This window comes from Mastigoproctus giganteus, chromosome 11 (assembly GCF_048544385.1).
Source record: "Mastigoproctus giganteus isolate SK-2022 chromosome 11, ASM4854438v1, whole genome shotgun sequence".
Lineage (NCBI taxonomy): Eukaryota > Metazoa > Arthropoda > Arachnida > Uropygi > Thelyphonidae > Mastigoproctus > Mastigoproctus giganteus.
This window is the reverse complement of record NC_143585.1, coordinates 111,453,150-111,469,555: the sequence shown is the minus strand read 5'-3', so window position 1 is coordinate 111,469,555 and position 16,406 is coordinate 111,453,150. Positions and strand designations below refer to the sequence as shown.

The 16,406-nt window shown below is 37.8% G+C and overlaps 1 protein-coding gene across 1 annotated transcript in view; it reads right to left on the bottom strand.

Moving 5' to 3' along the window:
- LOC150078353 (Fanconi anemia group I protein homolog) overlaps positions 1–16,406 on the bottom strand; it is a 195,476-nt gene that overhangs the window by 137,427 nt on the left and 41,643 nt on the right. Inside the window, exon 3 of the mRNA XM_090385263.1 lies at positions 6,418–6,589. Coding sequence (XP_090241389.1) covers positions 6,418–6,589 — 172 coding nt within the window. The remainder of the gene's footprint in view (positions 1–6,417; positions 6,590–16,406) is intronic.

Sequence of the window (16,406 nt, the reverse complement as noted above, 5' to 3'; positions counted from 1 at the left end):
GTATCAATGGAGAACAAGAGAGCATGCCTCCTGTGGGCACAGCAACAGCAGAACTGGACTATCGAGGATTGGAAAACAGTTGTTTGGTCTGACGAGTCGAAGTTCCTGGTGCATCATGTTGATGGGATCTCAGAATTTGGCAAAAAACAACATGAATCCATGGACCCAATATGTCTGATGACTACTGTGCAAGGTGGTGGGGGTAGTGCTATGTGAGGAATGTTTTCTTGGCACACATTGTCCATTAATATTCACAGATTCACGTCTGAATGCCACATCGTACCGAAACATTGTTGCTGACCAAGTGCATCTGTTCATGTTGACATTTTATCCTCAGTCAAATGGTTATTTCCAGCAGGATAATGCACTGGTACACAAAGCCCGAATCACTATGGAATGGTTCCAGGAACATGACAATGACTTTTATTTGCTGCAATGGCAAAGAAAAGTCATTGTCAGTCCACAGATATCAATCCTATTGAATACCTTTATGATGAACTAGAAAGGGCTGTTCTTGTACCTCCAGCAACGGAGGTGCAGGCCTACACCTCCGTTGAATCTCAAGGAACTGCGTGACACACTCCTGTCTGCATGGTACTCCATTCCTGCACAACGTTTTCAGCATCTCATTCAATGCATGCCTAGACAAATTCAGGCTGTTTTGAAGACTAAAGGAAGCTCAACATGCTACTAGGTAGGTGTACCTAATAAAGTGGCAACACAAAGTATATAGTAATGATGCAAATAAACTAACTAATGTCATAGTTTGAATTTTATATACTATAAGACTTTCTGCCCTAAAATATTATTAGTCTAAGAAGGCATGGTGTCATACAGATATAAGGAATGCTGTTTGTTTGTTTGTTATTTAGTTTTTAGGAGCATTAGCAACTAAGGCCATATTGCTCCAGGGATATGCAGTGGTCATTCCCTGACCTTTCCGCATCCTCCATATTTGGTGGTCATGGGTTCGAACCCCGGTCTAATCAAGAAGTGTGTGCTACACACTGCTGCTCCTGCCCACCTGGCTACGGAGGCGCCTATAAGGAATGCAGAATTGGAATTTGGGGAGTACATGTACAGAAAGGATAAACAGGATAGGAATGGAGGAGGGGTTATGCTTTTAGTTAAGAAACAAAACCTAAGGCAGCGCATCCAGTTGACATTGGTGGACAGTGCAATGTTGAGTCAGTTTGGTGCAACATAAGCACTGGGAAAGCAAAAATGAGAATAGGAGTGTGTTATAGGCCTAATGGCTCTGATGAGTACAACAAACAACTATACAGAGAAATAGAGTGGGCCAGCAAATCAGAATGTCTTATAATGGGGAATTTTAACTTCCCAGATATTCAGTGAAACTTGTGGGTGAGTCACTGCACCCTAGTAAGACTTTTGTGGATTTATTGGATGATTGGTTTCTACAGCAGCATTGTCGAGAGGCAACAAGAGAGGAATAATACTCTTGATTTGATTATCAGCGATTATTCATGCATTAAGAATCTGCAGATAAAGAATAATTAGATGGTAGTGATCACAGCATACTCATATGGGATTTACATAAAAATATAACTAACATTGAAGTTTATTATTATTATTATTAATAGCCATATGGTGCAAGGAAGCCTGGAGCTTATGCTGCACCAGGAAAAAAAAAAGTTCCCGAGTTACCCTGAGAAAGAGAGAGAGAGAGTCAAAAGTAGAAGGGAAACACCAAGAAAGAGAAAAATGATGATATCCAGCTTGGGACTCTTTGTGTGCCAAGCCCATACTCACCAGATGTGAGTCCCTGGGGTTAAATTAAAGGAAAGGATTTTTGCTTTCATAAACGCAACTATAGCGGTCTCAGAAAGTTTTCAATTCTATATAGTGGGACCAACTGATAATGTTACCACAAGCAAATTCTAAATGGGAAGCATTCAAGTAATTAAAGTTGGAAGCTACTAGGCTTTTTATACCAACTAAGAAATACTGTTCAAGGTTTAGGCCTAAATGGATGTCAGATGATCTAATGAGAGTTGTGGCAGAGAAGAAATATGCATGGGATACATAGACATTAGCGGGCAATGCAGAAGCCTATGGTAGGCATAAACTTGTCTGTAATAAAGTCACAAAGGAGGTTAGAAAAGCATAGGCAGCTGACGAGAAATCTTTGGCAAAGGAAGCAAAGAAAAACAGCAAACACTTTTTTAATTATGTAAATACTAGCAGGAAGGCGATAAATCATATTGTTTCACTTGATATCGATGGTTTGACCATTGATCATCCTGCTCAGATAGCTGACAAACTGAATGAGTACAGACCGGCCTCGATTAATTCGTCCCACGAGCGCATCGTGCAAAACGGAAACGTGTTAATCAAATATAATAATCAATAGGAAAAATTATAATTGGTCCTTGACCTTCTGGAATGTCCATAAAGAATTTTAAAAATACCTTTTAAATAACTTTTTAACTGTATACAATGTAAAAGATAATGAAAATAATTATGGAATTAAATGTTTATTGCATAAAACAGCGATTCCCAAACTGCGCGCCGCGGAATTTTTTAAATTTTTGAGGGAAACACAGCGATACTCGACATCTATCGGACACCGCGCGAACTACTAGCTCGAAGTAGTTCACAGTTTCAGCATTTCTTATTAAGTTGTTTGGACCTAACTACTAAACAGAACTGTTAGGTATTTCTTTTGGTTTGGGTGTGCCTCGAAAAAATTACTGAGACACTAAGGGTGCCGTGAACTGAGAAAGTTCGGGAACCTCTGACATAAAATACACAATGAAGAAATGACTGTTGCGGAAAATTTGAAGTGTTGACTTTCTCTTTTCATCAATCAACTTCCAATAGCCGACAACAATCTTCTCTGGGCCCTGGCGAAATAAATATCACAGAAAACCTCAAACCTTTTGTTTGAGGTTTTCTGCGATACGAAAGATTTCATCTAATTCTTTTACTGTTATCTCCTTCGCGGTAACATTTTCATCTGGCTCATTTAAAAATTTGAATTTTTATGCAAATGTGCATTGACTTTATTAGCAGGAGACAAACAAGTAACACGTCTTTTTCCGATGGTTGATGGAACACACCGAGGAGGGCAGCAGGCAAACATTTGTTTATTGACCGTACAACTCGCAGTAAGCTTAACGCACGATTCAAATCTTTTAACTATCACATAAAAAAAAACAAAAGATCGCGTTAACTGGAAATTTGCATCGTGTAAAGTGAAAAGTGGTATAATTTTTCAAATAGCGTTAACTGAAAATCGCGTTAATCGAACTCGCGGTATGCAAGGCCTGCCTGTATTTTGCATCTACATTCGAAACACATGAGAAATTCTGTGTGGAAGGAGAGCCCACAAGTTTACAGAACTCCAACAGGGAGCTAAATGATTTTGTAATAACTGAGAGTAAAGTGGATGGGATTTATCCAGTTACATTAAAAGAGGAAGCAAAGTAAGTAAGCAAACCTTCAGCCATAATTATGACAGCATCTCTAGATTCAGGGGAGGTCCCCATGAACTGGTGTTGTGCAAATGTATCCCCAATTCAGAAATGGGGATCTAAGGGTGACATGAGTAATTACAGACCTGTTAGTTTAACTTCTGTTCTGGGGGAAAAAATGAAGTCATTGGTTAAGGAATCAATGCAGGATCATCTAGACAAGACTGTAGTTATAGCATGGGTTTAAGTGGAAATTGTCTGATAAATCTGATGGGATACTACAATGTAGTCAGAAAAGAACTGGATGCAAATAATAATTTTAATATAATATACTTGAATTTCAGGAAAGCTTTTGATGCTGTTGAACCTAAAAGACTGTTGTACAAACTGAAGCAGTATGGCATTAAGGGTAAGGTGCTGCTATGGATAAAGGAATGGTCGAATGGCAGCAGACAGACCGGCAATCAATAGACTGCTCTTCATGAACTAATGTTATTAGTAGAGTCCCCCGGCGTTCGGCTGTTGTTGTTTGGATTTTAGGAGCATTAGCAACTAAGGCCATATTGCTCTGGGGATATGCGGTGGTCATTCCCTGACCTTTCCGCATCCTCCGTATTTGGTAGTCACGGGCTCGAACCCTGGTCTAATCAAGAAGCATGTGCTACGCACTGTTGCTCCTGCCCACCTGGCTGTAGAGGCACCCCCAGGGTTCAGTGTTGGGTTCATTGTTGTTTTCTATATTTATCAATGATATAGATTAAGGTATGTGAGGCTTAATGTACAAGTTTGCAAACGATACAAAGGTTGGCAGTGTTGTTAATGACAATATACTTTTGCAATAGGATCTAGAAAAGTTCGGCAGATGTGGGAGGTGGCAACTAAAGTTTAGCATTGAACTTTAGTTGCCACCCTCCTGCGAGGTGATCTGATATGACACCTGCGAGGTGATCTGATTGAAGTGTATAAGGCTTTGAATCATTTGAGCAAGCTCAATGCTGATGGGATTCTTCCTCTTGATCAGATTACACACCTGAGGGGCATAAATTCAAACTGAGGAAAGATAGTTGCAGAATAGATGTGCAGAAATTTGACTTTAGCCAGCGGTTAGTTGATTGCTGGAACAAACTTCCATTTGTCACTGTGGAAGTTGATAGCTTAAACAAATTGAAGGCAGAACAGGACAAACCTTTGGAGAAAATGGATCGGTGAAATGGGAAGTTTTTTGAAATCCTAAAGTACATCACCCTTTGTGATGTACTTTTGAATTATAAAATGTATTTTTCAATATCTTTATGGACTAGAAAGCCAACGCGACCTCCACTTGTTTCACTGTTTCAATTGGAGTACAGCAGATTTCTAATTAAGAAACTTGCGATTCATTTATTCTTTTTTTGTTTTGAGCCAAGCTAATGATATTTCAATTCACATTTTTTAATTCCTTTTCCAGCTCTAATATCTTATCTTCACCAATGAGTGATATTACATTGTAACAGGCCAAGTTCAGTTTTCTTGCATGGCAGCCTGTTCGTACTCAGAGATTCTTTGCACCCTGTGCTTCCACTCTGATCTTCGCACTACCATAAGAGGGAGAGTGAAAGCTGCTGGGGACTGAGAGCCATTTGTGTTGTCATATTTAATAAGGTGCTGGAGGGCTTGGTCTTTTCCTGTTCATGCTGAGCTGGCACCTTGAAGAGAACCCCCTCTACATGTTCATTGCCACCAAAGTGATGTAAAAGGGCTTACCAAGGGTGGTGTGCATAAGTGGGTTTTAGGGAGACAGGCCATCTGGACTTCTCCTAAATTTTCTAAAATGGAAAGATATCAGATCCATCAGTGTTTTTGACTGAATGTCTGATAACACCCAGAATGCCTGTTCCCCCACTCTAAGCCCTAATTTTGTTCAATCAAGACTAATAAATCACTGATAAAAAGAGAGGTTGACTGTGACCCAGATCTATTTTTCTTACAGTGAAATTTCATTAAACCAGTATTCACCATAATACATTTTACTGTGCTGTCTATACTCTTGGTATTATCTATAATCATAATTATATCAGTCATGACTTTAGTTAATTAACAGATCTGTATTAGGAAGACATAACTGAAATGTATATTTGAAATCATGAAACAAACTTGAATAAATGTCACAAACAAGGGAAGCTTCTGATAAAATCACAAAAGACAGGTGTTTGCCTTAATTTTACATGATATCAAAGAATGAAGTAAATCTGTTTCTAACTACTTAATGCTTTTTGTACTCATTTTATACTAGAGTATTCTTTTAGTACTTAAGTATAAAAGTAATGAAATTAGGATGCAAGTCAATGCTGACAGACAATAAATTTAAAATATTATTGAAGAGCTATGATGTAATAAGTACCTTCATACACCCTGATAGCTGATAAATTTCATTAAGATTTTTAAAAGATTTTAGCTACAATAAAGTAACTTTCTCTTCTACCACTGGCCTGAAAAGGCTGACCATGTTTACTGTAGGTTGTAAAGCATTCAAAAACATTACTATTAGAAATATGATACAGATTTGTGTACATACATAACATAAAGTCTTATACTGTGGCAACAGTATTGTTACTTTCTTCATTGGCCAAATAACTAATTTATAATTAACAAAATTTTATTAACTAATTAAGTTATTTGGCATCTAAAGGAAGTAGAGAGGATGCTGCAACGATGTAAGGCTTTACTGTATGGATAGCAAAATTCTGAATTAATAAATAAATTAGCAATCCATAACATGGGGCTCTATTTTCTTGTACTCAATTCAGCAGAAATGCTCTTCATCTCTTATATGAGTATTATTTACAGAGCTTGTAGGTATCACTGACTCAGGGAAAAACACAAAAGAAATACTCAAATGCTGCTAAGTTTGGGATAAAAAAGATAAAAAATTTATTACTGAAAAAGGTATCACTTTTTTCAGTCATAAACCTATTCTTTATACTTTTATAGGTTATCAGACCTGATTTGCTAGTAGTTTCTATGGCAAGTAGAACTTCGGATCGCATGTTGACCAGTGCCCAGTCTATCTCTTCTAATATCTGTTCAAGATGCTGGAGTAAGGTTTGACTGAGACTTACTGCTGTATGCTGATTGATTATAGCATAAGAAGTACTGGCTTCTAACTGAACATCCTTAAAGAAAAAAACAAAATAAATAAATAAATGCAGAAACTTTTCAACAATTTCAGGAATAATACTGTACCAGTTAACCTGACAATTTTAATATCTGTTCGAAATAAAATTGAACAAAAAAATTCTAAGAGTAACAAAGTAAAAATTACTGAATAAAACTTCATATGCATTATCAAGGTGTCAGCTAAAACTGTTGGTTAATTGGGCATTGTTCCATGTCTCTAAGTGTTTAGTTCTTAAAAACTATCCATAGGTGCAATTAGCCTTGTACTCATCCACTATACATTCCTGCTATCTTACAATGATGTTTTGCTGGCAACTTTGGAGGTTAGGATCAGGATTATGATTTTATTTGCACATTAGTGTCTAAGGCTATTATGCACCAAAACATGGTATATGGGTTTAAAAATGAATATTGATAAATTCTGGTAACCTTTGAAAAATGGTTATCTCGTCACAAGTCATATAATGGTAAAAAGCAGTATATGTATTAAAAATATACATATTCAGATTTTGGATTTGATGGTAAGGTCATATGCATTATCAAGAATCTTTACTGGAAACAGAGGGCAGTAGTCAGAGTAGGGGACACTGAGACACAGGAGACTGAGATCAGTAGAGGAGTCAAGCAGGGCTGTATACACTCGTCACTACTTTTCAACATATATTCCGAATATATTTTCAGGGAAGCTTTAGAAGCTGAGAAAAAGGGCATTAAAGTAAATGGCCACATAATAAATAACATTTGTTATACTGATGACATGGAATTAATTACAAGTAGCAACAAAGAACTGCAAGGAATGTTAGAATGAGTAAATACAGCATGTGAAGGTCAGGGCTTGCATATCAACATACAAAAAACAAAATTAACGACTGTCAGTAGGACTTGCATCAACAGGACAAATCTTGTTTTAAATGGCAAGAGTATAGAAAGAGTTAAAAGGTTCAGATACCTTGGCTGTTAGCTAAATTAAACCCTGATGACAAGATCAAGATCAGAATTTAGATTGCGAGATCTGGTTTCATGAAATATAAATCACTGGTTTCAGAAGAAGAAAAAAAAAAACCTTGCACTGGCAACTCACATGAAGTTTGTTAGGTGCTATGTGTGGCCACTACTTCTGTATGGGGTGGAAACTTGGACACTCAGGAGTTCAGTGGTGAAGGGAGTGGAGTCCTTTGAGAAGTGGTCATATAAAAGAATGCTGAGGATCTCCTGGACGAAGTAGATGACAAATGAACGAGTGCTACAAATTATTGGACATAATCGGCAACTGATTAGCATTGTGAAAAGACGGAAGATAAAGTACCTGGAACATATGAGAGGAAGGAAGTACAAATTATTGCAAGATTCTGGAGGAGAAGATTGGTTGTTTAAGGAATTTATGGCACATTAGCGTTCTAAGGCTATAATGCACCTGGAAGGGAAGAGGAAAGTTGGCCAAATGAAAATCTCATGGAAGGATAACATCAAGAGATGGATGGGTCTGGGGTTTGAAGAGCTTGTCAGATGGGCTGAAGATAGTTCAAAAAAGTGATCACCAACCTCTGAACCCAGAGATGGCACCAAAAGAAGAAGTTTCAGATTTTTATATAAGTTTATATAAATTAATAAGGTGTAAACATTTAAAAACAGCTGACATACTGTCATTGTCAGATAAAATCTGAACTGAGTGTATAAGGCTCAGTCAGATGATTAAAAGTGATAAAACGAGTGTTGCTAAATTCTGGACAGTCAATTAAAATGTATCTAATAAATAAAACGGTGTGACAGGACTCACACATAGGAATATCATTAGCCCACAGCAAAAACGAATGAGTAAAATGACTGTGTCCTATGCGAAGCTGAGCAAGAACCACTGCCTCTTTTCGATCCCTGCACAGACTAGACTTCCAGGTTCAACTACAAGCTTTATATGAAGTAATTTATTGGTAGTCTGTCTGTTCCATGAATCTTGCGGTGTATTATTTGCCTGTAGTCTGTATAGGGGAATGACAGGCAATGATTATTAGCAGAAGTTGCTGCAGCATCAGCAAAATCATTTTCACTAATCCCCACTGTAAGTAAGAATCCAGCAGAAACAGATATTGAATTTATGCTGAGTGAGAGAGAGAGAGAGCTGCAGTGTAAATGCTAGATTCACGAGTAGTTTCTGGAAAATCAGCTGCATCAGATCCTGCAAAAGATTCAGACTTCAAACTATTAGACTGAAAACTGGCAAGAAGTCAGAATAATCAGCTCTGTGCACTGGATAGAGCTGTAGGTAGACAGATTGTGGAGTACCAGACTTTACCCATTCTTAAAGGAAAAGTTACATGGTGGAATATGAGTATGCCAGGGTGGAAGGGATTGCTTTTGTGATTGGGCAACATCATCTATCGTGATGTTAAGCTCAGTTAGTAGCTCTTGGACACAAATACCAAATGGACGATTGGCAGTCTGATGGGTGTTGTACAAATTTCCCCAAAGGGGCTCGAAAACAGATGTCTGCATAGGATGGTCTGGCAGGGATTTAAGTTTTAAAGCGTATTTTAGAGATAACTGCTTACATCGAAGCAATAGTGGCGGTTCATTTGCTGCCACGTATAGGCTCTGAACAGGAGATGTTCGATATGCTCCAGCCATCAAAATACATTGCTTCTGGCTGATGCACATACCAGGGATTTGTAATCAAGTTTAGATTGCACAAGTGCCTGGTACATGCATAGTAAGGTGCACTGGTCTGCACCTCAAGATGTAGAAGAGAGGGCACGGGAATGTTCAAGCTTCTCATGCACTTTGTATGGAGTTGACAGATGTGTGCTAGAAATGTCAACTTTTTATCAAATATAAGTTACAAGAATTTTGTGTCTGACACTACTGGAAGAGCATTTTATCCAAGTTTTAATTCAGGTTCAGGATGAAGATTACACTTATGACAAACGTGTACACAAATGGTATTATGCGGTGAGAAGCTGAATCCATTAGAGCCCAGGAATTACGGTGATCAATGGCTTGTTGCAGTTGTCTTTCAATAATCTTCATGTTGCATGACTGAGAAAGTATGCTAAAGTCATCAATATAGAGGGTGCTGTTTACAGTTGGAGGAAGTTGTTCTGTGATGGAATTTACTTTGACGGCAAAAAGCGTAACATTTAATACTGATCCTTGCGGTACTCCCTTCTCTCAAGAAAATGGACAAGAGAGTGGGGATCCTACATGAGCTTGGAAAGACTGATTAGCTAGAAAGTTTTTGATAAAAACGAGGAGTTCCCCCTAAGACTGAGGTTATGCAAATCTTTTAAGATGCCAAATCTCCAAGTTGTGTTATACACTTTCTCCATATCAAAGCATACAGACACCAGATTTTCACGTTTTAGGAAAGCATCCCAGATGGATGCTTCCAGTCTAATAAAGATGGTCCAGAGTGGACCAGTTCTTTCAGAATTCACAATGGATGCTGGAGAGAAGGTCGTTTGATTCTAAATACCATATAGGTTAGCAATGGCAAGAACGGTTGCTATGCACCGTTAAAGGTGCAGATGATCCATAGATGTCGGTGAAAGGTGCTTAATCATTTGTTAATGGATGACATTTAGTCCAACAGCACTTCCCTTAAAAAGGGTGAGAGCACTTTTTTGTTCCTGCATAGTGAATGGCCTGTTGAAGGGACAAAGGCATTTTTGAGGAAAAATGCAAATTTAAATGCAAATTTCTGCACATCCAATCTACAACTGCCTTTCCTCAATTTGAATTTATGTCCCCTCAGGTTCGTAATCTGAGTAAGCAGAAGAATCCCATCAGAATTCATCATGCTCAACCCATTCAAGGCTTTGAATTCTTCACATATATAAATGCCAAGAAGAGCAGGACAAACCAGATCGGACCTTTACGTAAGGGAAAGGGGATAGTAATAAATACACCAGCTGCTGTTGCAGATGAACTCAACAGTTATTTTGCATCAATATTTACAAATGAAAAGCCTTTTGTGGCAATGGGAAATTGTGGGAGCGAAGTTAAAAAATATGTAATTAATGATATTGAAATTTCCCAAGATTATTTAATGAAAAAACGTTCGAGCCTACAGACCAGTAAGGCTCCTGGAGTTGATGGAATATACCCTATAATCTTAAGAGAGGCGGCAAGCGAGTGCATTGAATCATTGAGGCTAATTATGTGAGCATCACTAGACTCTGGGGAGATTCCCTTGGATTGGAAAAGTGCAAATGTATCTCCTATACATAAGGGTGGCTCTAAAAGTGAAGTTGGAAATTATCGACCTGTCAGTCTGATTTCAGTGGTAGGGAAAATTATGGAGGCAATGATCAAGGGTAGAATTCAGGATCATTTGGATCGAATTGAAATTCTCAAGGATACTCAGCATGGTTTTGTAAAGGGAAAATCATGTTTAACAAATCTGGTTCACTATTTCGAAAGGGTCACTCACGAGCTGGATTTAGGGAATAATTTCGACATTGTTTATTTAGATTTCAGCAAAGCTTTGACTTAGTCCCACATGAGCGGTTGCTTTATAAGCTGGAACAGGTTGGAATCACTGGGAAAATCCTTAGATGGATAGAAGGATGGGCAGGAGGCAGAGGGTTGTGATAAATGGCTATTCCTCAGATTGGGTTGATGTAAGAAGTGGGGTACCCCAAGGATCAGTATTAGGACCACTGTTGTTTTTAATTTTCATAAACGACATTGATGAAGGGATAGAGGGCGTGATGTCTAAATTTGCAGATGATGTTAAAATTGGTAGAGTAGTTAATGATCACTGTCAAGCTGAGCTTCTTCAGAGAGACCTAGATAGACTTCAAGAATGGTCAGAAAAATGGCAGCTGTGCTTTAATCCAACGTGTAAGGTATTACACCTGGGAAACAGTAATCGCAAAAAAACTTATTCACTTGGTGGAGTTCAACTAAACCCAGTACTGGAGGAAAGGGACTTGGGTGTTACAATACGGTCAGACATGAAATTCTCTGAGCATTGTAAACAGGTTGCAAGGAAGGCCCATGGTGTCCTATTGATGATCTATCGAACTTTTGCAAGTAGAGATAGGGACGTGATAACCCCATTATATAAGGCTTATGTTAGACCACACTTGGAATACTGTGTTCAAGTATGGAGACCGCACCTAAAGAAAGACATCGAGCTTCTTGAAAGGGTGCAAAGACGGGTAACTCGCCTGGTGAGATCGGCAAAAGGGCATCCTTATGAAGAAAGACTTCGAATATGTGGGTTGCAGAGTTTGGAAACTAGACATCTTAGAGGAGATTTGATTGAGGTGTTTAAGGCTCTGAGAGGCATCAGTAAAATGAATGAGGACAAAATTTTCAAGATTATAAATGATGCTAGAACTAGGGGACATAAATTCAAGTTACGGGGGGAAATGTTTAGATTGGACTGCAGGAAGTTTTATTTTAGCCAGCGAGTTATAAATTACTGGAATAAGTTGCCTTCATGGGTGGTAGAGGCTGACAGTTTGGGGAAATTCAAAGGTTATCTGGATAGTACTTTCGGGTAAGGGAAGCGCATAGGATGACAGGTTTAATTTCTTTTTTATTTATATTTTATTTTATTTTTTTTATTTATTAATTATTATTATTTAGTTATTTATTTTATTTATTTATTTTTTTTTTGTTTTTATCATTGTTTTGTTCAAATTTTTTTTTTTTTTTGGCTGGTGCAGCATAAGCCAAAAAAATGGACCATGCGGCCGTTACTAATACTAATACTAATAATACTTTATACATCTCAATCGGGATCACCTCACAGTTGTCTAGTCTCCAGCAGCTGAAATTTGCAGAACTTGTGCTTTTCTTGGAGGAGGACCCCCTCTTCGTTCCCAGTCGCCAATCTTGTTGCCCTTCTCTGTACATGCTCAAGCAACTCAACACCCTTCCTAAAATGCCCACAGACCTGTATGCAGTACTCAAGATGTGACCTCACCATTGTCTTATACAAAGATATAATCACCTCCTTTTCCCTACTAGCAAATTTCTTGTATATCACTGACAACACCTCATGACCTGCTCTGGCAGCCTGTCTGCATTGCTCAGAAAACATATCTAACTGCACAATTACTCCCAGATCTTTTTCATTTCCTACCACCCTAAGTATAGTACCACACAGTTTATATGTTTCTCTGGGATTACTTCTAGATATATACTTTGCATTTGTCTATGCTAAACTTCGGTTGCCCCTTCTCAGTCCATCTGCCCAAATTTTCTAGATCCTGTTGCAGTAGCACACTGCCATTACTGTCATTAAAACGAGTTGGGTGGTGGTACCTATCTGAGAATAAGTAACACTAGTCTTCTCCTTAGGTGAAGCGTTACTTATTCGAAGTAGTGCAATATCATGGCAACTCGTTGTGAAGGCATTCACAATATGAGATATAACCTAAAACGATGCCACCTTAAAAATTTTCTGTTTATTCAGAAATGGCTGTGTATTATGATGCTAAGCACTTTATATACATAGTCTAAATTCGTTCGCAGCTTGAGGCTCTAGCCCTAAATGCGCCTTAGTCTAAATACATCATACACCATCAGGCATCTCTCATATTGTGGAGTTATACTTCATAACTGTTTTTGCCATCATTGCATCACTTGGGTACCTATCCACTCACTGACGAAGGGCCAAATAGCCCTGAAACAGTGCTGTCTGGGTGGTGGTACCAATCTGAGAATAAGTAACACTAGTCTTCTCCTTAGGTGAAGCGTTACTTATTCGAAGTAGTGCAATATCATGGCAACTCGTTGTGAAGGCATTCACAATATGAGATATAACCTAAAACGATGCCACCTTAAAAATTTTCTGTTTATTCAGAAATGGCTGTGTATTATGATGCTAAGCACTTTATATACATAGTCTAAATTCGTTCGCAGCTTGAGGCTCTAGCCCTAAATGCGCCTTAGTCTAAATACATCATACACCATCAGGCATCTCTCATACTGTGGAGTTATACTTCATAACTGTTTTTGGCATCATTGCATCACTTGGGTACCTATCCACTCACTGACGAAGGGCCAAATAGCCCTGAAACAGTGCTGTCTGGGTGGTGGTACCTATCTGAGAATAAGTAACACTAGTCTTCTCCTTAGGTGAAGCGTTACTTATTCGAAGTAGTGCAATATCATGGCAACTCGTTGTGAAGGCATTCACAATATGAGATATAACCTAAAACGATGCCACCTTAAAAATTTTCTGTTTATTCAGAAATGGCTGTGTATTATGATGCTAAGCACTTTATATACATAGTCTGGATTGTGTAAGCAAAATTTTATAGAAAAATTGAGAGAGAAAAATACTGAGAAATAAAGTGGGCCATAAATCAGAATTTCTTATTATGGGGGAATTTTAACTTTCCAGATGTTAATTGCCATTTGTGGGTTAGTCAGCAGGACTCATGTAAATTTATTGGATGCTGTTTTCAAACAGCAGCATGTTAGACAGGCAACAAGAGGAAGTAATACTCTTATCAGGTTATCAGCAGTGATTCTTCATGCATTATGAACTGTAGGTAAATGACCCACTGAGTGTCAGCAACCATGGTGTTCTAATGTGGAATTTAATTAAAGACATAACTACTGCTGAGGATAAAGCTTTAGTAGGGGTCAATACAGTGGTCTCAGAGAGTTTTTAAATTCTATGCGCTGGTATCAAATGATGACATTGTCAACATCAATTCCAAATAACTAAATAATTTGTTTGATTAGTTCGCTGAAGTAATCATATAAGTTACTAGACTTTTCATGCCAATGAAGACATGTTGTTCAAAGCTTAGATCTATAGGGATGTCAGATGAACTATTGAGACATGTGGCAAAGAAGAAAAGTGCAGGAGATGCATAAAAATTACCAGGTGATACAGAAGCCTATAGTACAACCTCCTTTGTAATCAACTCACAAAGGAGATTAGACAAGGTAAGGCAGATTATGAGAAGCTCTGGCAAAGAGTCCAAAAAAAAAAAAAAAAGCAGCAAAGACTCTACGGGCATACTACTATTAATCTTTATAATAAATGTGATACCTTCAACTTTAAGGTGGTTAATTTTTCTCACTTATCCAATATCTCTAAATGTGTTGCTTCTAATATCATACTCTCTCTCAATTATGGCTAATTCTACCTTAAACTCACTGGCAACTCTTTTCCTTTGTCTTTTTTACAATATAACTTTCATAAAACTTTTAATATCATTAAATTTAAAAAGTTTTTGCCAGATGATATATATTATAAACAAGTTTGTTACAAAATTTCCATAATATTTTGTCCAACTACATCTTAATTTTGGTATAGTGTTTCAGTTAATTTTGTTCATTTCTCATTGTCTAGGTTTATACATTCTGTAAATATTATACATAGTATGATTTATAACTATGTATGATCACATTGTTTTTTTTCACTTATTATTAGTTTATTATTATTTGTCTGATTACAGCCATATAAAAAAAAAACAAAAACAGGGTGGATAAGAAAATACAGTATGCAGTTCCCTCTTCATGTAGGTAACTATTCAGTTGACCTTTGAATTCCTGCAAACTGTCAGCCTCAACTACTTATGGAAAAAATTTGTTCTGGTCAACTTGCTAGCTAAAAAAAACTTCCTAAAATCTAGTCTACACATGTTCTCCTGTAATTTAAATCCATGGCCTCTTGTTCTATTATTCTTTATAATAGTGAAAATTCCACATTCACTCATTTTCCTAACCTGTCTCAGAGCCTTATAATCCTTAATCATGTCCCGTCTAAGGTGCCTGGTTGCCAACCTCTGTAGCCCACATAGCCTCTCCTCGAACGGTCGCCCATTTGCCGATCTCAGCATGTGAGTTGCCCATCTTTGGACCTTTTCAAGAAGCCTTTTCAAGAAGCCTACGGAATGTTGTTCACTAAGTCATCACTAGGACACAATGGGCTTTCTCCTGGCTGTCTGTTTACACTGCATGGAGTGTAAACAGACAGCCAGGGTACAGGTAGATCCAAAATAGACAATTTTCGATCTACCTGTACTGTAACTCCCAAATCTCTCTCTTCTTTTTCAGTTTTTAATTCAACCCATCAAAATGTATAGTTTATCTTAGGGTTGCTATTCCCCATGTGTAAGACCTAGCCTTTTGCTACTTAAAAACACAGCTGCAACTTTTCTGACCATTCTTGAAGCCTGTTTAAGTCATCCTGAATGAGCAATGCCACTGGTCATTAACGACTCTCCCAATCTTTAGGCATCTACAAATTCAGATATCATGCCCTTTATTCCTTTGACAATGTCATCTATGAAAAATTAGAAAGAACAGTGGTCCAAGAATTGATTATGGGGATGGGGGAGGAGGACTTCCAACGTCATCAATCTGAAGAATATCCATTAATCACAATCTTCTGTTTTCTGTCTTGTAGTCACCCTGCAATTCATCTTAGAATCTATCCAGTAATCCCAACACATTCCAGGTTATAAGTAACCTCTCATGAGGGACTGAATCAAATGCCTTTTTAAAATCCAAATAAACAATGCATAAATTTTCCCCTAGATCCAGCTCTAGGTTAATTAAACATGATTTTCCCCCAATAAAACCACGAGAATGGCATTCTCATAGTTTTGTTGGGGAAAAATCAGAATGCCATTTCTATGTAAAGGACCTGGATTACACCCTTAATGATTGCTTCTCCTTACCACTGGAGTCAGATTAACTGGTCCGTAGTTACCAACTTCACACTTAGAACTGACTTTATGTACTGGTGATACACGGGCACTTCTCCAGTCCAATGACGTCCCCTCATAATTAACCTCGTTGTTTCAATATACTTTCTGGCTGCCTTCCTTAAACTTAATAGGT